At 42.6% G+C, this 23,519-nt stretch overlaps 1 protein-coding gene across 1 annotated transcript in view; it reads left to right on the top strand.

Annotated features, from left to right (window-relative positions):
* LOC116836470 (ethanolaminephosphotransferase 1-like) overlaps window positions 1-23,519 on the top strand; it is a gene marked incomplete at its 5' end in the record, with an annotated part of 39,849 nt that overhangs the window by 6,043 nt on the left and 10,287 nt on the right. Inside the window, 2 exons of the mRNA XM_075062024.1 lie at window positions 11,590-11,698; window positions 21,799-21,932. Coding sequence (XP_074918125.1) covers window positions 11,590-11,698; window positions 21,799-21,932 — 243 coding nt within the window. The remainder of the gene's footprint in view (window positions 1-11,589; window positions 11,699-21,798; window positions 21,933-23,519) is intronic.

Below are 23,519 nucleotides of genomic sequence, written 5' to 3'. Positions count from 1 at the left end.
GTTTTATTTCATAACTATCATTCTTTGCACAGCCTTAATGAATTTAATGAAACAATCATCTGAGTATATCACTAAATCACTTCCCGGCCATTAAAGGAACCTTGGGTATTGAGGCATCCTACGTGTGCCTGTGACACACAATAGTGGATCTCTTCAGGGCTATAAATACTTTGGTTTTAATTCTGGTTGTTGGGCTCAATTCAGGGGTAACTGATGTGGGATTTAGTGGCCTGTGATTATGGGTGGGCAGACTGGATTATCTGGTGGTCCATTCCAGCCTTAAACTCTTTGACTTTGTAATATACAGCTGGGAGGTGTCATCCAACAACATGAGACGAAAAAGCAGGTCTCTTAGGCCTGGTCATTTGACTTCAAGACATTTAAGATCTCATGAAACTATTTCAAGGAAACAGTCTCTCTCCTGTGTCCTGATCCAAGTTCCCCCTCGAATAACACCACAAATGAACTGAAAATGTCTATAGATATGAACATAAGATACTGGTATGTATAAATCAGCAACTAGACTTGACAATATATGATCAAGAGAAACATTATTTATTCTTTTTATAGGATGCTACTAGGATTCAGCCAGCAAATAGCCATCCGAATCCACCCAAGTGTTAATTAAATAAATAAACCAACCCACTCCTACACCCCAAATATTTTCATGGGTATTTAACTCTAACTCAGAGACTTTAACACACACACAAAAATCTTTCCCCCAGAATTAAAGAAAGTTATAAAAGGATTAGTCTGTCTGCACATTAGAATAATCAGGTTAGATTTGTAAAATCGTGTAGATCAGGGGTGGGCAAATTACAGCCCATAGGCTGGATCCGGCCCATCAGAGCTTTGCGTCTGGCCTACGGGGTTGCCACCCCCATGGCACCATGGGGTTAAGGCAGGCTCCCTGACTGCCCAGGCCCTGTGCCACTCCCGGAAGCGGCTGGCACCACATCCCTGCGGGCCCTGGGGTGGAGAGGGAGGGCAGAAGGCTCCATGTGCTGCCCTCACCTGCAGGCACCGCCCCCCGCAGCTCCCATTAGCTGGGAATGGGGAATCATGATTCACCACAACTCCCTTTTCAGCAGTGCTGCTTCCAAGTCAGTTATTGCCCATTCTGTATCTGCACATTTGGTTTTTCTTCCCTAAGTATAACACTTCATATTTGTCTGTGTTGAATTTCATTTTCTTGTCTGTAGCCTAGTTCTCCTACACTGCTCTACAGCCAAAATGCTTCTGAAATAAATGTAGTCAAACTTTACTAATTCTGGGTCACTGAGAACGAAAATGATGCTTAAAATTGTTAATTGGCTCTAGTCTAGCTGTTGGGCTCCAGACTACAGCAGTGCAATCTCCTGGCAGGTGATGTTAGGGTTTCCATGTTCCGTGACCGTCAAAAGGATCTTGTCCCATTCTTCTTCATGGAAGGTGATCTTGTAGCCTGCAACAACATCGATGGTGTGATGGCAGCCCTCAACATCGTTCACGATCCAGATGAGTGGAGACTGTTCATTGATTCATCGAAGACGAGTCTTAAAGCTGTTTTGCTGCATAATGGCAATGTTTTGCCATCAATTCCAGTTGGTCATGCAGTCCATATGAAGGAAACCTATGACAACATGAAACAACTTTTGAGGTGCATAAACTATGACCAACATCAGTGGCAGCTTTGTGGCGATTTGAAGGTTGTTGCTCTCTTGCTTGGTCTGCAGACTGGATACACAAAGTACTGCTGTTTTCTCTGCGAATGGGATAGTCGTGCAAGAGATTCCCACTACATCAAGAAAGATTGGCCGCTCCGACAGTCATTGGAGCCTGGGAGGAAAAGTGTTCAGCATCCACCACTTGTTGAATCAAGGAAGATTTTGTTACCACCCTTACACATCAAGCTGGGTCTGATGAAGAACTTTGTCAAGGCCATTGACAAAACACAAGCAGCTTTCAAGTACCTCCGTGGAAAATTTCCAAGGTTAAGTGAAGCTAAGATAAAGGAAGGTGTCTTTGTTGGTCCTCAGATTCGTGAACTTCTTCGAGATGATGCATTTGACCATGCACTGCGTGGCAAGGAAAAGACGGCATGGAAAGCCTTCCAGTTAGTGGCAATAAATTTTCTCGGAAACAACAAGGCAGACAACTACAGGTTGTTGGTGGAAAACCTCCTCAAGGCATACAAAAGCCTTGGTTGCAACATGTCACTAAAGATACATTTTTTGCACTCTCATCTAGATTTTTTTCCACCGAACTGCGGAGCAGTGAGCGACGAGCACGGCGAGCGATTTCACCAGGACATTGCAACAATGGAGAAACGCTATCAGGGCAAATGGAGCCCATCAATGCTTGCAGACTATTGCTGGACAGTGACAAGAGATGCTCCATTTAATGAATACAAGAGACAAGCCAAGAAGCGCCGAGTAGACACTGAATAGGACTAAACTATGTACATAATAGTTTTTTGCCTTTTGTTTCATAATAAATTTTATTTATATAACCCTTTTGCTGATTTTTAAAGTGTTACATAAACAGGACAGGTGAAATATTATCATGTAAAGCAACCATAAACACATGAAAAGACCTAGGTTTACAATTTATGATTAAAACTCTACTATCTACACAATATACATAGACATAAAATGTAAAAACTTAAATATCTTAGAAACAGTAGCCAGTTGTTTTAATTGTCATATTTGAATTCAGCACATCAAAATACATAATAAATACCACATTTTATCTCTGAAGCAGATGACTTCTCAAAAATTGTAGACCAGTGCTATTTATCAAAATCCGTCTGAATTTTAGCTCTATCCTCCAAAGTGTTGACAACCCCGCCTAGCTTTGTATCATCTGCAAATTTGATCAGTATGCTCTCTATTCCTACATTCAAGCCATTAATAAAGTTGATAAACACTGAACCCATAACAAATCTCTGTGGAACCCCACTTGAGACTTCCCACCAATCTGACATAATTCCATTAATGGTCACTCTTTGTTTGTGGTTTTTTAACCAATTATGTATCCACAAAATGGTAGTTCCACAAAAGCCCACATTTCTCCAGCTTAGTTATCAGAATGCATGTGGGATGGTGTCAAAAGTCTTGCTGAAGTCCAGGTATATTATATCCACTACATTCCCCCTATCCACCAAACCAGATACCTTGTCAAAGAAGGAAATAAAGTTGGTTTGGCATGATTTGTTCTTAGTAAATCCATTCTGTCCGCTGGTGATTTACCCCGTTCATCCTCCAGGTATTCACAAACTGAATGTTATATACATTGCTCTAGTTAGTAGCTTCCCAGGCATCAAAGTCAGGCTGATAGGTCTATAGTTCCCCAGCTACTCCTTTTCCCCCTTTTAAAAGTTGTTAGCCCTTTTCCAGCCTTCTAGGACCTCTCCTGTCATCCATGAGTTTGCAAATATTATTGCCAGTGGCTCCAAGAATTCTTCAGCTAATTCCTTCTGCACCCTGGGTGAATCGGATCAGGCCCTGCTGACTTGAATTCATTCAGATTAATCAGAAGATTGCTGATGTGATCCTGATCTGCATCCCTTCCTCTTGATTGTCTATGGTAACTTTGCTAGTCATCCGGTCATATTATTTTTTGTGTGAAGACTGATGCAAAATAGGCATCGTGCAGCTCTGCCTTCCTATCATCTTCTGTTACCAGCTCACCTTCTCCATTGAGCAGTGGACCCACATTATCCTTGATCTTTCTATTTGGTCTGACATGTTTGAAGAACCCCTTCTTGTTATCTTTAACATTTCTTGCCAGCTGTAACTCATTCTTTGCCTTGACTTTCCTGATTTTGTCCCTATATGCTCACCCCATTCCCATGTATACTTCCTTGGTGACATGCCCCTCCTTTCATTTCCTGTATGTATCCCTTTTGGTTTTTAGGTAGCTCTTCTTATCGTTCCTCTGCATCAGAGTAGCTTAATGTTGATCCTTTAGTATTGTATCTTTTAGGAACTGCCAACCCCTCTCGACTCCTTTTCTTCCTAATTGGCTTTTCCATGGGACTTTGCCTACTGTTGGTTGGTTGATTCAGCCTTTCTGAAGTCTAGAGTCCTTGTTTTGCTGTTCTCATGTCCTCCTTTCCATAGGATCAGATCAGGATCACTTCCTTCCCAGGTTCCCCCACCACTTTCACATTCTTAGTTAATTTATCCTTGTTGTGTTATCTGGACTCTCTAGGGGCACCCAGTTCATAGGGCTCAAGGTATAACCCAGTTAATTTAGGCACCTTGCACCTTTTCCCAGATTCTAGGGCTCTGGGCGAAAGGCATACATCCTTACCCTGTTTGTAGGGCTCAAGGCCACCCAGACCCAATTTTGAGGGTTCAGGGAGTAATCTGGTTCATTTAAGTACCCCCATTTCTCAGTTCCTAGAGCTCAGGGCATACTCTTCTGCAGGTCTGCGAGGTCTTTTATCGGTGAAGGAGCTTTACACAGTAATATCCTTAACTTCTATTTATTAACAGTTACCAAAACAGAATGCACACACTAAGCATACAATGCTCACCACTCCCAATAAAGCAGATGAACTTTTCCTGATGGCCAGTCAGATCATCCGGGGACTCCAGCTTCTGCATGATATAGTTGGCAGGGTGTTGAGGTCTGGCAGCTCTGATCTTGGGGCTGTGTCCTGGAGTTAGGGTCGAAAGAACTTTATATAGTGAAACTTGAGTCCTGCTTAGCTGTACCTTAACCAATCATTTTACTAAAGTACTACAAAATAAGTCTTTGGCCAATGCTAACATATTGCGAAACAATTCTTTACCCAATCATACCCCACCACCTTAGTTGATTTAAATCTTGCAAAATTAGTTATGCAACAGACAGACAGTAATAATCGAAGAACCAAACAGAAACCATACAGATAAAAAATAAGGAAGTAGGGACCGGAAAGGCAAAACAATAAAGAAGTAGAGATTTCACAACCACAACTGTTGATAAGATCTTTCTTTAGTAACATTCTGTCTGGCAGGGAATAGCTTAAGATGTTTAAAGAAAACTGTTTCTTTATCTGGTGGTGAGTGGGTACTATTAGTATAGGAGCGCCTTCTTAACAGCCTGATATTTAATTGTTCTAGTGTAATTTAGATGGAATGTGAGGATGTGACTTTCTGCTTCTTGGCTGCTGGTGTCCTAATGTGACTGCAGAAGAAAGGCCTCAGACCTTACAGTTGGTCAAGATCAGATAAAAAAAGGGATGACTCCCTAGTTGTTTCCTCAACTCTGAATCAGAAAGTTATCCCCTACATATGCTAAGAATTTGCAGAACACATTATGTTTTGCTGTAATAGTCTTCCAATGGATATCAGAGAAGTTAAAATCCCCCATTAATACTAGCTCATGTTTGTGTTAGCTGATCTTGTTATCTGCTTGTAGAATGACTCATCCACTTCCTGATTTAGTGGTCTATAATAGATCCCCATGATAACATTGCTACTGTCCTTTCCCCTTTTTATCCTCATCTAAAGACTCTCAGTAGATCTGTCACTCACTTCCTCTTGGGCCTTGGACCAAGTGTATATATTCTTATGTATAGCACACCACCACCTCCTTTTTTCCCATACCCATCCTTTCGGAACAATCTGTACCGCTCAATGCTGGTACTCCAACCATGGCAGTTGTCTCTGTAACGCCAATCAAGTCATTTTCTTTGTATACCATTACTTCCTGTTCGTCCTGCTTGTTCCCCATATTCATTACATTTGTATACAGGCATCAAAGATATTTTGCAGCTTGTCCTGTTGCTTTTCTTCTTGCCTTTTTAACGTAGTTGTGTTTTCTAGTCCCTTCTCCAGAAATTAGCCTCTTCCCCTTGTCTTCATTAGTTGAGGCTAGATGTGCATTGGTCGGATTTTTGTCACCATCCCTCATAGGACCTAGTTTAAATTCTCCTTATCAGGTTAGCCAGACCATGTTCAAAGATACTCTTCCTAGTATTTGATAGATGGAGCCCATGCCAGCACAGTAATCCCCTTTCCTGGAACAACCTTGTTTAAGCAGCCAAGTTCTGTCGACTATACCACCTACGTAGCCATACATTTACTTCCATGATTTAACGGTCCTTGCCCAGATCTTCTCCTTCAACAAGGAAGGTGGATGAGACACCACTTGCACTCCAAACTCTTTTATCTTTCTTCCCAGAACCACGTAGTCTGCAGTGATCTGCTCAAGGTCATTCTTGGCAGTATCGTTGGTGTCCAGATGGATAAATAGGAAGGGGTAGCGGTCTGAGGGCTTGATGAGTCTCAGTCACATCCTGAATTCTAGCTCCAGGCAAGCAGCACCCTTCTCAGAATTCCCAGTCTGGACAGCAGATGGATGACTCTCCCCCTTAGGAGGGAGTCCCAACCACCACTATCCTTCTCGTCCTCTTGGGAGTGGGGGTCGTGGAACCCCTATCTCTAGGACAATGCGTTCCATGCCTTCTGGTCGACATGGTCTCCTGATCCCTTCCCTCATATGATGCGTCCAAGGCATTCTCAGCAGTACCCTGTGCAGAGAGCCTGAAAGCAGTTGCTTACTTCTATCTGTGTCGGGGGTATATTGGTTCTTCTCCTTATTCTTCTAGAGGACACATACTGCCGACTTTCTTCCTTGTTCTCCAGTCCCCCGTGCAGTGCCCTCTCTGATTCTTCAGCAGGCTGTGCCTGAAGTAACAAATTCTGATTTCTATCCAAAAAGTCTTCATTTTTTCTGGTGCAATGCAAGGTCGATATATAGTCTCTCTACTTCTTTAATCTTTCCTTCCAGTATGGAGACCAGCGTTTACTTCATACAAAGTCACTTCTGTCCTCTGGGCGAAAGACAAAAATGATCTACTCCCAATGAGAAATTTACACTCCAGCTTTTTGTGCACCAACTCTCCATCTAGACAGGCCTTAGGCACATATTTAACTTTACATGCCATGAGTAGATCTATCAAAGTTAACAGGGTGACTCCCAATGCATAAGGTTAAGCACACGTGTAAGTCTTTGCAGGATTGGGACATAGGTGTGGAAGGCCCATTAGAATCAGTGGAATTCTGCTGCACTAGCTCTCACTCTGTGTTAGATTAAATAATCAAGAAGCTCGTCAGTAGAATTATAATTAAGTGGTTTTTCTGTGAAACATCTTTTTTGTTTGTTTTTCCTATTACTGAATATCTGCTCAAATCTAAATGCATAGCAAGCTTCTTTGAGAATAATTTTTTTTACATATTACTTAACTGTCTGTCACCAATTCTCTACCTGTTTCTATATGTATCAATTTATTGCACATAATGTCATCATGTTAAAGTTTAAAAAAAAAAAAAGTCTGAAAAAATTCACATCAGACTAAGTTTGGAACCTATTCAAACCAGACCCAGAAGATTGCTGGGCTGTTTATTTTCTAGAGTGACATTTATGTAATGTTTTGGGAGCAGAAAACGAATCTTCCTTCTAGAGGTTCATGTATCAAGCGTGAGCATAAAATTAATTGAAATTTTTATAATACAAATGTATTTAATGCTATTCTATTATCCCAGTGAAACTGAAAGTATAAAACTTTAATTTTGACTTAACTTTTTGCAATAAAATGAATGCTGTGATTTTTTGGTGCATTGTAGAGACTTTAAAGGACTGGTCAGGAGTTCCATATAACTCTAAATTTAAGCAGAACTAGGGGAAAATTATGAGAAACTTTTTGCCAGTTTTTTGTGGGTGTAGCAGACCCAGTCTTACCTATGTGCTTGTATGTGAAATATATACATGGAGAAATGAGGCCAAAACATTGCATATATCAGCATTCAAAAAACTTCAGTCACAAAATTCCCTTTTGTGAAACTTCAGAAACCTGGAAGAGGCAGTGCCTCTCAAAAATCATATAGTGATCAATTACAAACCAGGAGTTTTTATTTCATCTTTGCCACTTACTAGCATTAATAAGAGGTTGATCTTATACAGAATTTTACAAATATTAAGTATCATTACCCCTATTTTATAGCTGGAAAAACTGAGATTAAATTACTGTAATTGCCATAACCATGATTATATAGAAGTCAGTATGTAGACTAGGATTAGACCTGACATATCCTGACTTCAGGCCTGGTGCCTACTCTACGATACCACAGGGCCCAGAAGCAAATAACCTTTCATATCCTAAGTTTTCAAATCTTCAAAATTGGAATCAGCGGTACATATTTGGGGGTATGGACATCTTAAACACGACATATTTTCTGATTTTTGTCTGTGTTACATATTGTTGTTGTCATCTTTGCATTCAGCTCCAACAACTTCCTCCTCCATGCCTGCATGCCAACAGAGGGGTCATTGAGAGCACAGGAGAGACAGGCTCCCTGCTTTCAATTCCTGTGCCTGGCCCCATCCCGGTACAGAGCAGTTGAAAGTATCTGTTTCAAGGAAAGTCCAGCTTTGCCCCATAGTCCTAGAGCATCCTCGGTTGCTTTCTGGGAATGGTGCATGGGCAATAGAGTTGGTAAGAAATTTTTCTGATGGCACAGTTTTCTGTTGGAAAATGCTGATGCTTCAAAATTGAAACATTCTGGGGGAACATCTCAATTTCAACAAATTTCTGACAGATGCCTGGCAGGTTTCCAACAGAAACTTTCCTGGTTTCTGGCCTGCCTCCCTCCCTGACTCCTCAATAGCCTTCAGTGTGGCAGCCTGCCAAATTTGGGCAGATTTACACCAAAAAGGTAAAAGGCACATCCCTGGCACAAATGCTACCCCACTGTAAAAATTCAAGTCCCTGCTGCAAAGCATCGAGGTGCTAGAGCTGTTTAAAGAAAACATCACCAAAATTTTACATGAGCACATTAACGCATTTTCCCCCAGCCTCATTCTTAGACACAACTACATTGTTTTGGTTGAAATTTTCTAGAATAATTCAGCCTGAGGCAGACACCCAGCATGTAAAATTTCAGCCTGAACTGTTAAAGGTTGGCAACTGAGAGCACAGTGTTGTAATGGGAAGTGTTAGGCAACCTTAACAAAAGGCGGCACTACCAGTCCTGCCTACAGTATCCTGACTGGAGGCTCTTTTATAATTCTACAATCAATACTGTATGTCCACTGTGTGCCCTTAAAATGACAGGAAACACTAGTCAGCTTTGGGCCTTCAAATGCTAATAGGCGGTGATGTGAAGATTATGATGATACAGTGACTACAATGTGCAATAAAATAGAGCTAACGCAACAAGAATGTTTGTAAGTGGGGTGTGAGAGGGAGATTAATTAATTAACTTTAATTAGAATATCCAAATTACACATACATCACTGTTAGAACTAGAGTAACTTAACCCACGTAGGGTAAAGTTTTCAGTGCAGTGCCTAATGAATTAAGTGGTTACTCCTTTTATTATTAATAAAGTTGCCTGCTTGCTTCCTCGTCTATCTTATAATTAGGGCCCTACAAAATTCATGGCCATAAAAAATGCATCATGGACTGTGAAATCTGGTCTCCCTCTGTGAAATCTGGTCTTTTATGTGCTTTTACCCTAGACTATACAGATTTTACAAGGAAGACCAGCGTTTTTCAAATTGGGGTCCTGACCTCAAAGTGAATTGCAGGGGGTGGTCGCAAGGTTATTTTAGAGGGATTGTGGTATTGCCTCCCTTATTTCTGCATTGCCATCAGAGCTGGGTGGCTGGAGAATGTGGGCTGGTGGCTGGGCGCTCAGCTCTGCAGGCAGTGACTTGCCAGCAGCAGCGAAGTAAGGGTGGCAATACCATACCATGCCACCCTTTCTTCTGTGCTGCTGCCTTCAGAGTTGGGCAGCCAGGAAGTGACGGCTGCTGACTGAGGGCCCAGCTCTACAGACAGCATCACAGAAGTAAGGGTGGCAATACTATACCATGCCACCCTTACCTCTGCGCTGCTGCTGGCAGCGAATCTGCCTCCAGAGCTGGGATCCCAACCAGCAGCTGCTGCCCTCCAGCTGCCCAGCTCTGAAGGCAGAGCCGCCGTCAACAATTACAGCACTGTGAAATTTCAGATTTAAATAGTAAATTTCATTATTTCAGCCATTTTTAAAATCCTATGACTGTGACATTGACTAAAATGGACCGTGAATTTGGTAGTAGAGCCCTACCTATAATAAATAATAGCGTCTCTTAGCCAAACTAAGAATCTTTACAAAAAAGATGCCCTATTTTTCCATTCTGCTTTAATAAGAAATTGTCAGCTATTATTTCCCCTCAAAGTACTTTACTTTATTCTGTTTAGGGAGAAAAAAGGGTTGGATTAAACCAGGGGTTGGCAAACTATGGCCCACGGACTACATCCGGCCTGCCAGACCTTTTAATCCGGCCCTGGAGCTTCTGCTGGGAAGCGGGGTTGGGGGCTCGCCCCACTCTGCACAGCTCCTGGAAGCAGTACCATGTCCAGCCTCCAGCTCATATGCATAGAGGCAGCCCCGGGGCTCCACACGCTGCCCCTGCCTCAAGCACTGGCTCTGCAGCTCCCATTGGCCGGGAACTGCGGCCAGTGGGAGCTACAGGGGTGGCTCTGTGGATGAGGCAGCACACAGAGTTGCCTGACTGGCGCCATGCCTCCACATAGGAGCCAGAGCTGGGGACATGCTGCTGCTTCTGGGAGCTGCTTGAGATAAGTGCTGCCCGGAGTCTGCACCCATGACCTCGTCCCCTGCCCCAACCCCCTTCTCCAGCCCTGATTCCCCTCCCACCCACCAAACCCCTCAGTCCCAGCCTGGAGCATCCTCCCTCACACCCCAAGCCCCTTCTCCAGCCAGGAGCCACCCCCATCCCTCATTTCTGGCCCCACCCTGGAACTCACACCCCCAGCCCAGAGCCTGTACCCCCCCTCACACACCAACCCCCTGCTTCAACCCAGAGCCCCCTCCCATACTCCAAACCCCTCTTCTCCACCCCCAGCCTGCAGCCCCCTCGTGCACCCCCAAACCCCTCATCCCTTGCCCCACCCCCGAGCCCGCACTTCCAGTGGGAGCCATCACCCCCCTCCTGCATCCCAACCCCCTGCCCTAATCTGGAGCCCCCTCTCACACCCTGAACTCCTCATTTCTGGTCCCAGCCCAGAGCCTGCACCCCCCATCTGGAGCCCTCACCCCCTTCCACACCCCAACCCCCTATTTCGTGAGCATTCATGGCCCACCAAACAATTTCCATACTCAGCTGTGGTCCGCAGGCGAAAAAGTTTGTCCACCCCTGGATTAAACAGACAGAAAATAATTACATAACCAGATTTGAACATCTGAATCTAGATATAAGCAGGTCCATTGACACCTGTGAGACCCGGCTTTATGAAGAGATTGGGGAGTTGCAGTTTCTGGACTAGTACTAGCACACTGAGAAGAGTCGGATGCACAATTACCAGGATTGCATCTTGTACAGCTTCTTCTTAAAGTCATTTTGTTGGCTGTATTGGAACTTTGTTCCTCTGCCTCCAAGTATTGTGTTGGGTTGCAGGATTACTTCCTATTGTGTAGGGAGGGAAGAGGTGGAAACCAGCATATTTGTACCCTGGAGTTTATGCTAGACTAGATTGAGTGAAATTTTATGCATTTAAATTTGCCTTTATAAGTGGAAGATTAAAATGGCTTTATCCTTTTTCTATAGACATTAATAGCAAGGTATCTGGTGACTGCTGCTGTTGGGGTAGAAGTTTGGCACAAGCCTCTCCTATTTGGTTATTACATTACAGATACGTTAGTAATCTTGCCGATAGGTAAGTCTCCAGAGCTGTGAAAATCTAAATGGTTTTTTCATTGCCTATTTGCTTCTTTTTCTTTATAATTATTTTTCTCTTCTTACAATATTTGTTATCTGCCACTGAAAGAGATGTGTTTAGAGTGATTTAATAAGGTCAATAATGTAGCGATTTAGAGAATCTCCCACAGAGAAATGGGAAATATTGGAAATATTTCCTCCTCACGTTCCTACTTTCTGATGCTCACTGACTCACAACTGACAAACAGAAGAACCTGAGTTCAATCAGGGGGTCTAATTCTTTTTGCTGCTTGGTTGACAGGTTTCCAAAGATTCAAGTGTAGTTAATGTCACACAAGTAAGATTGCGCTCAATATTTGAGTGGTGGGGGAGGAGAGAGACATGGAATGTGTGTGTATTAATATGAGTTTGACCCTTTTAATCCATAATACAATAGGACAATCTTAGGACAAGATCCTCAAAGGTATTTAATCTCCCAACTTCTATTGATTTCAACCAACATTCAAATCCTAACTAGCTTTGAGAATTGGGGCCTTAGATACTATTGGTACAAAGTGATGTGGTGGAAAGAAAGAAGGCTTTTACTTTTTAAATAATGTTAGGAGACAAAACTGTAAACCTGACTAGCAGGCTATTCAGTTTTTAAAGTATTTGTAGTACCGAAATGCTAAAGGGTTGCATTTCCTCCTACTAGCTGATATTTAGCATTACTTCCTATCTGATGGAATCACTTGTCTTTCTAGATTCTGATATAAGCACTAAAAACTTCCTAAGCCAGGAAACAGACAGCATTATAGTTGGAAAGAGAACAGGAATAGTTTGATCTTTTAACATGAAATCAGGAATGTGTCTGAAATATCTTCCAGGATTTAGCTGGAATGTTAAGAAATTAACATGCAAATTTTGAATATCCTGATGTATTAGATTATATTTGTAATGAATTTAATTATCAAGAGAAAAGACAGGAAAAGGAGAAGTTGGTCTAATACACTATTTAACACATGCAGTATGGAAATAATTCTTAGGAAACATTTGCACTCTTTGAGCCAAATTAAGCTCTTGGGTATGTGTTTTTATCACCCATTGTCTTCCCTAGAAGCTGCACAAATGTGTTTGAGGAGATAATTTAATTGTGCCTATTAAATTCACACACTCTCCTTTTCCCACCCCCCCTTACAAACCATTAAAAGCTACTACCTTCAGCTTCAATTGTACCTTCCAGGAATTCACAGATTATAAAGAAGTAGAGCTTTTTGAGGGACCCTGTACAGAGGCATAATTTTTAGAAGGAATATGTACAGGCTTTGTTTTTGTTTCCTCTCTTGCTTTATCTTCAATGTAAAATCTTATGATGGCAGCCAGAATTGTATAATCCTTTGTATTTCAGGTCCACAATATGCCCATTTTGTGCTCTTTGGAGAAAAAAGTGCGAAATAGAACATGCCACATAATATCCAATGAATTTGTCAACACATTTTATGTGGGAATGCTCTTAAAATGCCATCTGGTGGCTGGAACTGGGAAAATAGGGAGATATTGAATGATTTGTGCACAAGTTAGAGCATCATAGACACTCTGAGAAGACCAATGCCCATTTGTCCAGAATTTGGCTATGTAATGGTGTGATATGTGATCCTGAACTAGTCCATTGAGTGCAATCTTCCTTTACCAAGCACCTGTCTTCCCTTGTGCTTGTCTTTAAGGCATATGACAACAGTTTAAGGAGAAAAGTAATGACCTTCCTTAGGCTTGAGAAGCCATGGATGAAGCTTTAGTTCACACTGTTCAACATATTAAGAAGATTTGTGGAAGGGAGGCTTGTTAAAGCTTTAAAATCCCCAGAAGCAAGAAACCTCTCCTCACTCGCACTCAACCCAAAACCACCTCAGTGCAAAGCTCAATAATATCACTTAAGAGGTTACTAGGCTCTGTTTATATATTGTGTGCTAGTCAGGCAACGGTGATGTGAATGGATTCTTGAAGCAAGAGAACTGAATGTTCTTTCCATCATTGTCTTGAGTAGTTGACACATATCGAAGAACCCAGAGAGGCTTTTAGAATGTCATCGGTCACACAGTGGTTACAATGCTCTTAGTTGGACAAATTTCATGGCTGGCATATATATATGACTTTTTAACTGTGAGAAAACCCCCAAACGAACTATATTAATTGGCTCAGGTATTACTGTTTTCACAGCCCCATGTAACTTTATTGAAATAGGTCTTCAAGTTTGTTTTTAGGGACTCTTCCATTACGTTCGCAAAGCAAGAGAGGGCAGATGAGAGAGTCCTTGGAATTGACGCTGGGCTAGAAAGCATGTAATGTGTCACAAGTTTGAATCTGCGTTCAGTAATAGAGACCAGAAGTGGTTACTGTTTGATAGCTGTTCATCAGCTTATGTGCAATGAGTAGGTTCAGTTCAGTTTGTAATGGTAGTCTGAGATCTGTAGCACCATATCCATTTTGCTCTGTGCCAGGATTCCTAAAAATAGTGACAGTCTCAGACACGCTAAGGGATGAACAGACAGACTAACCTACCTTCTCGCTCGGAGGTTGTTTCACCAGATTAGTTGATAGTGTGGGGAAGCCTGAACTGCAGGTGCATTTTATAGAACTGGTTTCATATTTTATATCACAGAATCCACTCTCTTGCAATTCAGTGCCTTTCATGAGCACTTATAAATAGAAAAAAAAAAAGAGTAATACAACAGGACACTGACACTTATGAGTTTGTTTCCAAGGCCCCCAATTAAATCATAATGGGGCATCACATAACCATTTGGTGGCTTTGATTAATCACTGTTGGCACTTTAACAATGAGCCTGTATCTGCTTGATCAATACTTGGCAAAGTATCTGAATGCAGTTTCATTCTCTCCCCACTCCTCCAGTACAGAAGCACAGCTGCTGGGCTGTCAAGTTTTTGGACAAGCAACTTAGAAGAGCAAGAGTAGGGTTTGGAAACGTCTCTAATGGATTTTCAACAATTAGAGTCTCTCAGTCAGAACCTAATGGTGAATTTCACTCAACACATTCTCAATGGATGTTGTAGTTTTACTGAGTGAGGCTCATGTACTCATTACCAGGATTGAGTGTGCCTAAGATTTACAAAAACAACAGTAAAACAGAGTGTTAGATCTGCAGGGCTAGGACACAGTCTTCCTTACTTTCATGTGAATCACCTTGCATGCTGTGAGTGCATCTAGGAAATCCAGGGTCAGATACGCTGGATAGAAATCTCACTGGAGTCCCAAGTTAAGCAGAGAAACCACTCCAGAGTATTTTATAGTATTTCTTCTGCCACGTGAACATACCCACAAAACTTTCATGAGTCCTGGCCACATTTTTATCATGAAGCTCAAATCCTTAAGCCCCAAAACAAACTCTCAGCTACACACCAAACAAAATAAACAGGACAACTCTTCTGTCTACATATCTCCCTGTCCTGATATCTAGACAGCAAATGCCTTTTCTATTGTAGTATGAGAGAAGCCCAGTCCCTTTTAGAAGTTCAGATGCTAAGTAGACTCAGCTGGACCTAATTACCTCAACTTGCAAGGCCCTGAAAGCCATGTGAGGATTAATCACAATTGCCTCTCAACACTCTCTGGCTCAGTAGGTTCTCCCATAGGATCACACTGGGACAGGGTGTGTCATAACTGGTCCAGACCCCCCAAATAAACAATGCATAGTATTATAGGGCAAATATTGATATGAACATTTTTAGAAAAACATGTCTTTTCACACAATTATTTCCCAAGTGAATTTGGTACCTTAAATGAATCAAAAAAGCTACCATAAATTTTTTACTCACTTGCAAGCAAAAAAATTACTTTTGACTGCACAGAAAGAAATGCTTTCCTTTCCCCACACCCCACAATATTAATCAAAATCAGAGGCTATAAAATTGTTCTTGTGCTTGAGATCCATTAGACCTTACAGTGGGTTCATTGTATTTCATCGGTGCAGTTCTAAGTGCACAATAGAAAGGCTGTTCTATAATCCAAGCATCGTTGCATGTTTCAAACCTTTGGGATTGGTCAGTAAGGATAGGATCCACAAATTGATTTAGGCACCTAATCCCAGATGTAGGTGCCTAAGTCCCCCTTCGACTCTACTGCAATCCACAAAACTCCCACTGAACACTGTGGGCACCTAAACCCATTTGGTGCCTAAGTTTTTTAGAGTAAAAAGTTCCCTCAGAATCTAAGTTTCTGTCTCTGAGCATGTGCACTGCTGATTCTGGACACCTATCTCCCACCTAAGCCTTGAAGCAATTTGAGAACCAGGGGAGGATAGCCATTCAGCCACTTAAGTTGTGTGTGGGGCCTGATCTGGAAGGAGTCCTCAGAGGCTGCCTTTTGGATCAAGGCCCATTCTAAATCCGGCTCGAAGAGGAGGTGCCTACTATAAGGGTCCAGTGCTGGGGCTCGTCCCTCTCAGGCACGGCGGGGAGGAGGGCGCCTCCCTACAGGCAGCAGTCTGTGCAGGGCCCAGACTCGTCAGCAGGGCTGAGCAAACAAATAGTCTCTAAGCAATTCAGAGTCCTAGCCCTGGAGCAGGGGCTAAGCTGACGCAGGGTCTATAAGCCCGGCCCTGGAGCAGGGGCAGAGCAACAAGCAGTTCAGGCTCAGGGCCCTTCAGCAAGGGCTGAGCAAGCACAGAGTCTATAAGCAGTTCGGGCTCAGACCTTTCAGCAGGGCTGAGCAACACAGTACATAAGCCTGGCCCTTGGGTGGGGCAGGGCAGTAAGCAGCTCACTGCTCAGGCCTTCCAGTAGGGCTGAGCGAATATGAAGTCTATAGCCCAGGCCCTTGGCTAGGGCGGGGCAACAAGTAGTTAGGCTCAGGCCTTTCAGCAGGGGCTGAGCAACAAATTAACAATATATAAGCCCAGGCCCTTGGACAGGGCGGGGCAGCACACAGTTCAAGCTCAGGCCTTTCAGCAGGGGGCTGAGCAGCAAGTGAACAGTAGCAGTCTGTAAAGCCCAAGCCCTGCCTCAGGGTGGGGCAACAAACCCAGGTAAGGGTCAGACCCTCAAGCAGGGGCTGAACAAACAGCACAAGAGGCCTCCTCCAGCCGGGGGAGGGGGAGTCTGCCACCCTTGGAAAGGTGGCAGGGGGGACGCAGGCCCTCCCACTCCACTGCGTTCCAGCCTGGGGCCCTAGCAGCGGCCAAGAGTCACTGCAGTCAGTGGGGAATCCTGGCCACAACACACTGACATTGGTTCAGGGTCCCCTGGAGCCAGACTGGGGTCAGCTTCCCCCGGGCCACTTCCGATCTCCCCCTTTCTAGGTACCTGTCCTTCGCCGGCGTCGTCTGGCGGGTCCCAGACCATGGGTTCCTCAGGATACCAGGCGTAGGGAAGCTCAGGCAGCTTCTCTGGATACCGGGCACGGGGAAGCTCAGGCAGCTTCTCTGGATACCGGGCACGGGGAAGTTCAGGCCAGCATTCCTCTGGGTACCGGGCACGGGGAAGGCTCAGGCCAGCGCTCCTCCGGGTAGCGAGCACGGGGCAGGCTGGGCCCAGCAGGAGCTCAGGCACCAGCATCTGTCATCTGCGGCCAACTGAGCACTGAAGCCAGGCTTTTATACTTCCTGTCCCGCCCCTTGACTTCCGGGGGCGGGGACAGGTGGCATTGGCTCCACCCACAGAGGCACCTGTTCTGGCTCGTCCCTCTCAGGCGTGGCCGGGAGCCAGGGCGCTTCGCTACACTACCTTATAACTTTTAGCCCAGGGGCTAGAGCACTCACCTCGGTTGTTGGAGACCCAGGTTCAATTTCCCCCTCTCTGCCAGAGGAGGGAGATATGAGGTCTTCCATTTCTCAGGAGCAGGGCTGGTTCCAGCTTTTTTGCTGCCCCAAGCGGCAAAGTGAGAAAAAAAAGAAAAGAAAAGCTAAACTCTCAGGGCCTTGTGCTGATCAACTAGAGGGATTGCTTTAGAATGAGGCAATGTGTTCTCTCTGCCACTGCCTCTAGAATGCTCCCAGCTTTTGTCCGCTTCAGGAGTGAGAACTCAAATCTCTTGCATAGTCAAAGTAAACACATTTCAAATGGTAACTCAGGGAGGAGAGAGATTGCTTTTTTATTTGCATATATGCTAATATAAATTTTCCATACATATTGGTAACTCATTTCATAATGATTTCCTGTACTTTCTATTGCAAAGCAGCCAATCATTCTGAATAGTCATTAGGTAACGTTAAGGGATATACTTTCAGACCTGTACAGTTTACTTAGACTTTGGCTCAATTAGGATTTAAAGGTGTGTTCTTAGCATGTGCTAGCTAATATATTCACCAGCTTAGTACATGTGAAAGTATTGTTATGATGGAGGCTGGGTGAAACTCTGTCGAAGCTGATGTGCATGCTAGCTACAATTCATTCAGGATAAATGTAAGAAAACAGGTAAGATCCTTTTTGGAGAAACTATAGGAACAACTGCCCAAAACACAGGCTACATGCTCAGCTGGACAGAAGCCAAGCTATATGTGTTTAGAGTTTCTCTGGGGGCTTAGGGAAATACAGGGAGGGAGAGGTAATGTTTCGTAGAGCTGTGCATGAGGAGACACACCAGAGAAGCAGCCAGCAAGAGAAACACTAGTAACATGGCTCAGAGAAATGCAAGAGGGAGAGCTTTTGGGGCAGAGTGCTAGCTGAAAAGAGGCTTGGAATTGTTAGCAAAGAAATTCCTGGCTGTTTGATTCCTACTGTGTTAAGGGAAACAGGATTTTATGTACATTGTTTGTAAATAAAGAGGATTACCTCAAAGAAATACAAGTCTCCATCATCAACTTCTCCTCCTAACTCAAACAACCCAGAAGATCATGAACATTGGCTAACGACTTGATTCAAAAGGGATAGCGATGTATACTGTACTATATGGAGCTATCTTATGCTAGATTTCTACAGTGGGTTAGCATGTAGCCTCACCATGACAATGCCTTAGGTGGTAAATATGGGTGCAAACTCATTGTGAATCCTGAACACATGCATGCAAATGTTAGAATCTTTGTGCATGCAGATAGCATGCATGCTTTGCACAACTATCCTGTGTCCATGTAAAATCAGATGTCTTGTATATGCAAATTCATGCTGTAGTGGTATGCTTGAATATGTATTGTTTGCTTAAATTTGCTTATTTCAGACATGTTAAGTTTGTAAATTCTAAAATTTTCTTCAGTTGATTCTTTTCAGTTCACAAGTGGTGCAAACTTTTACATTTTAAATAATAAAATACTGATTGTGTAGTCAGCAAGCAGCTCGTTATGTAATAATCTGTTTGCCCTGCCACTCAGTGGGATTAGAAATTAAATGAAAATAAAAAGTTCCTTTCTCCAGAAATGCATAACAGTGAGAATCAGTCCTATTCTATGAACAGCCACTTCCCCAGCTACCAGTGCCTCTGAATGTTAAAAGTTTAACAAGGGCATATTAAACATTAAATACAGTGAAATTTTTCCCCAACAGTCTAGCGTCAATCTAAAATGTGGAATATGGGGTGGGGAGGGGTTTTCTAGGCTCTGAGATGCCAAACATTGCTAAGTAATTTTTCCAGGTGCTAGGTATAAATGAATCATTTTTAAAGTTGACTCTTCAGCAGTCATTGAACATAGGGTTATCAATCTAGAGAGTGAAAGGAAAACTATTGTGCTGATGAAATGGGCCAGTTATGGCACATCTACACTGCAGACAAACCAACCAACCAACCAACCTTATGGCAGTGAGTCTCAGAGCCTGGGGCAACTGATTTGGACTCATGCTACCAGGCTGGAAATAGCAGCATAGACATTCCCATGTGGACTGGAGCCTGCACTCTGAGAACCTCTTCCCTTGCTGGGTTTCAGAGCCCAGGCTTCTGCCCAAATGGGAACATCTACACTGCTATTTTTAGCCTAATAGCACAAGCCCCTTGAGCCTGAGTCAGTTGACCTGTGCTCTGAGACCCGCTGCTGTGTTTTGTTTTGTTTTGTTTTCTGCAGTATAGATGTAACCTTAGGATCACTGTCATTTGAGCAACTGAGAATTGGTTTCTATAATATTAGTGATGCAGCTTGAAATGCTACTAAACTGCCAAGCATTTAAGGGCTCAGTTCAGTCAGAATTAACTCTTAGGCTTTGTCTACACTGGCAACTGAACAACAAAATTTTTGTCCTTCAGAGGTATTAAAAAAAACAACAACACACAGACACACACATCCCCCGAAAGACAAAAGTTTTGTTGATGAAAAGCGCCGGTGTGAACAGCGCTTTGGCAGCAGGAATGCTCTCTTGCCAACAAAGCTACAGCCACTTGTTGGGGGTGGAAGTTTTTTGTCGGTGGAAGACCTCTCTCCTGCCGACAAACAGCGGCTACACTGTGCACCTTTTAGTGGCACTTCTGTAGCCGCACAGCTGCCACTAAAAGATGCATAGTATAGACAAAGCCTTAGCTTCTGCTTTATGCAAAGAAGAATTGCCCAGCCCTATTCCCTGTCTCCCTTCTCTTTCCCTGACCCTGCTGCCAAAATGGGGGAAGTTTCCCTTTTCAGATGGAAAGTGTTTAGAAACCAGATTTTATCTGAAAGAATGACATTGGTTTGAAGTACGACAGTGGCTTAAAAATGACAGCAGCAGTGTAGCGTGGCAGATCTCATTGCTGAACTTGTTCTCATAATCTGGAGGAGATGGTGACCTTCTGGGCATGGCCTAAGGCTCTTTAAACAAGTGTTACATGATTACCATTAGACAAAAGTGAAAGGCTTATACATGGCACAAAATGAGTCAGTGATTTTATTAAGTCATCCTTTAAGATGACAGATATTTGTTTTTAATTTTCCATAAGGTGTACATATGCTATGGCAACATCTGCTGTAGAAATAGTCACATAAGTAACTAACAAACACTTTGTTGTGTTAGGATAAGGATTGAATTCAAAAGCCCTAAACAAGAGTTTGAGGTGTCAGAATTGCCACTGCAGCTGCCTCTTTGATAACAGAAATCTCAAAAATCTCAAAATCTTAGATCTCATAAATAGCTTTGGAAATTCAAAAGATGTCTTTGTTCCTAATGTGCCTTTGTCCTTTAGTATTTCCTGACATGACCAACATGATTACTGACACAAATGCATTTTAACTGCCTATTTTATGTGTCTAAAAGAGGTTTGGATGATCTTGTCGCTAAAGCCCAGGATTGGGACTTGGGGGTTCTTTTCCCATCTTGCCACTGGATTTCCCTATGTTACTCTGTGTCACCTATCTGTGACACAATTTCCTCACTGTAAAATAGAGAGAATTTCTCACAGTGGTGTTTTGAGATGTAGCTCAGAAACAGACTGGGTTGAGAAGTGGTAAGGATTTTTTGTGTAAACAAAAAGCTTGACTAGTTCTGTTCACTTCAGAATGAAGTCATTGTAGAAGTGCACAGCATTCATATTCACACTCAGATTTTGCATTACTTTATGTTCTGATTTTTTGTAGTTAGATTTTTTTAAAAACTGAATGATTTCTATTGAGAGAATGTCTCCTAATGTCCCAAGTTTGAGATTTCAGTCAACACAGGTAATTGACTGAATGTGTGATTTTAGGGAATTTCAAAAATCAAGACCCAAAAATCACCACTGGGACAGGAGTCAGGATGGCTCAATGGTTGAGTGATTGTGATTGGGTTAGATTCTCACTCCGTGCCTTCTGTTCCCTGAATCAGCAGGGACTGAGAGTGATGCAGAAGCTGCTATGCAGTTGCTGGGCAGAAGGGATTTCTTAATGCTAATTAAAAAACAAACTAACAGTCTTGATGAGTTCCAATGTCAACCCCTAGCCAGGCCTCCTCAGCTAAAAAGACAGCGGAGGCAATGTGCTGAAGAAATTGGGCTACTTCGTAAAAACTACCCCCTCCCTGGTACACTCAACTCCCCACCCTCATAAAAGATTACATTGGGTAAAAGTTTATTTGGGTGAAGGGTATAAAGCAGTGACTGGTGTATCTGTCCCCTCTTGGAGATGGAATTTTAGCTAGCAAGATTATCATTTGTGGTCAGTGTGTTATTTCTAACTAAAATGACACTTCATAAAAATAACAAATTGCTGGGAACTAATGGTCTTTGAATTCTATTTCTAGCGTTGGTCTCTATTTCTGTTCTTCTTGGTTGCTTTTCTTCTAACAAATCAAACTTCGGGATTGAAGCAGGAAATTTAGATTTAACCTCAAGAGTTGGTGTTTTGTCTCATGTCTGCTGTAATGTGATGCAGATGGTAGGACTGCTGTACGTAACTCAAGATTTTATTGAGCTAGCCCTCCTTGCTTAATAGAAAACATAGCTAGCTGCAATGCACATTAAACAGACAATTCTGAGAGCAGTAAGCTTAAGAATGTATATAAGTATATTTACAAAATACTTGGGATGCTTCTTCAAGCTGCAAGTCCTCCAGCTGTTTGATAGAGAGGATGGATTTTTTTGTAAGGATAGGGAAGGAGAGACAGATGAGGGCTAACCCCCCACCACTGCAAAAAATTACAATCTGAACTGTTCTTTTATTTTTTCTCCTTTTGGAAGGTGCTTGAAATTTGGTATTTATTAAAGAACATACAGGCTATATTGACTAGTCTCCATGCAGCTGCAGTACTCCTTAATACAACTTTATCCTGACTCCAATATCCCTACTATTCTAGTTTTCCTTTGTTGAGTTACCAGTCATCCGCTTTTAGAGACATTCCGCGAGTGTGTTGTAATGGTGTTCTACAAGATTGCATCACAGTTCAGTAATTATTTGTCTATGCACGATTAGCTCCAGCTACGATCAAAGTCTCCATTTTGCTAGGCGCTGTACATTAACAAAGAGACAGATCTACCACAAAGAACTTGCAGCTGAAATAGATGATAACCATAAACACAGAAGTCAAATTATTTATAGATCAATATGCTTATTAGGAAATGGTAGGTTGCAATTATATATAAATATTTTGTTATAATATGATTTATATTCCATGTTCAATGATTTATTTTCACTACTGTCATCATTTGACTGATTGTCATTTTGATATTCACTTTAAAAGATGGCGACTTTTTTTAAACAAATCTTTTTTCTTCTTCTTTGAGTTGAGGTAACTGGCAAAGGAATGGGGATTCCTTGCATAACTAAGCCAGGCAGCTATCTGTGTTTATTTGTATTACCATAGCCTTGGAGCCCTAACCATTGATCAGTACCCCACTGTGCTAGGTGTTGTACAAAGACTGTCCCTGTGCAAAAAGTTTACAATCCTAAGTATGGACACAGATGGAAATAGACCAGGGGTGTACAGGGACAGACAATACTGGTCAGCATGATGGCACGTGGTATATTGTGGTACTCCTGTGATCTTCGGTGCGTACCTTCTTCCTTTCTGTTTGTCTATGTAGTATTTTCCTTTCTGACCACCTATCAAGTGTTTTCCAGATGGTTATTTGTTGCTTGACTCAATAGGAGGTTCTGCCTCAGTTTCATGATTATATGGCTGAATAATTGTCAGAATGTCTGTGTTTTAAATGTGCAGACTAATAGTTGTTACGGTAGAATGCACCCTCTGGTGATGTAAGCTTGAGTTGTAAGTTTAATTCTTCCTAAAATCTAATTATAAAAAAGTACTCCAACTGGTTTACATACTGCATTTTGTAACAATTTTGTAAAAACAAGGAAATTCAGGATGCAGGATCCTCTATTTATAGAGGATGTGCAAACAAGTTTAGGATAGTATTATACTGGGGTAACAAGCACAGCAGGGTTTCTTGTCTCCCAAGAGATTTGGCTTTCCAGTCAGTCATTTGTTCCCACTGTAGAACTACCAAGTCTTTGCACATTTGG

This window comes from Chelonoidis abingdonii, chromosome 2, assembly GCF_003597395.2.
Source record: "Chelonoidis abingdonii isolate Lonesome George chromosome 2, CheloAbing_2.0, whole genome shotgun sequence".
Classification (NCBI taxonomy): Eukaryota; Metazoa; Chordata; order Testudines; family Testudinidae; genus Chelonoidis; species Chelonoidis abingdonii.
The sequence above is the reverse complement of the archived record's forward strand: the minus strand, read 5'-3'. Positions and strand labels throughout refer to the sequence as shown.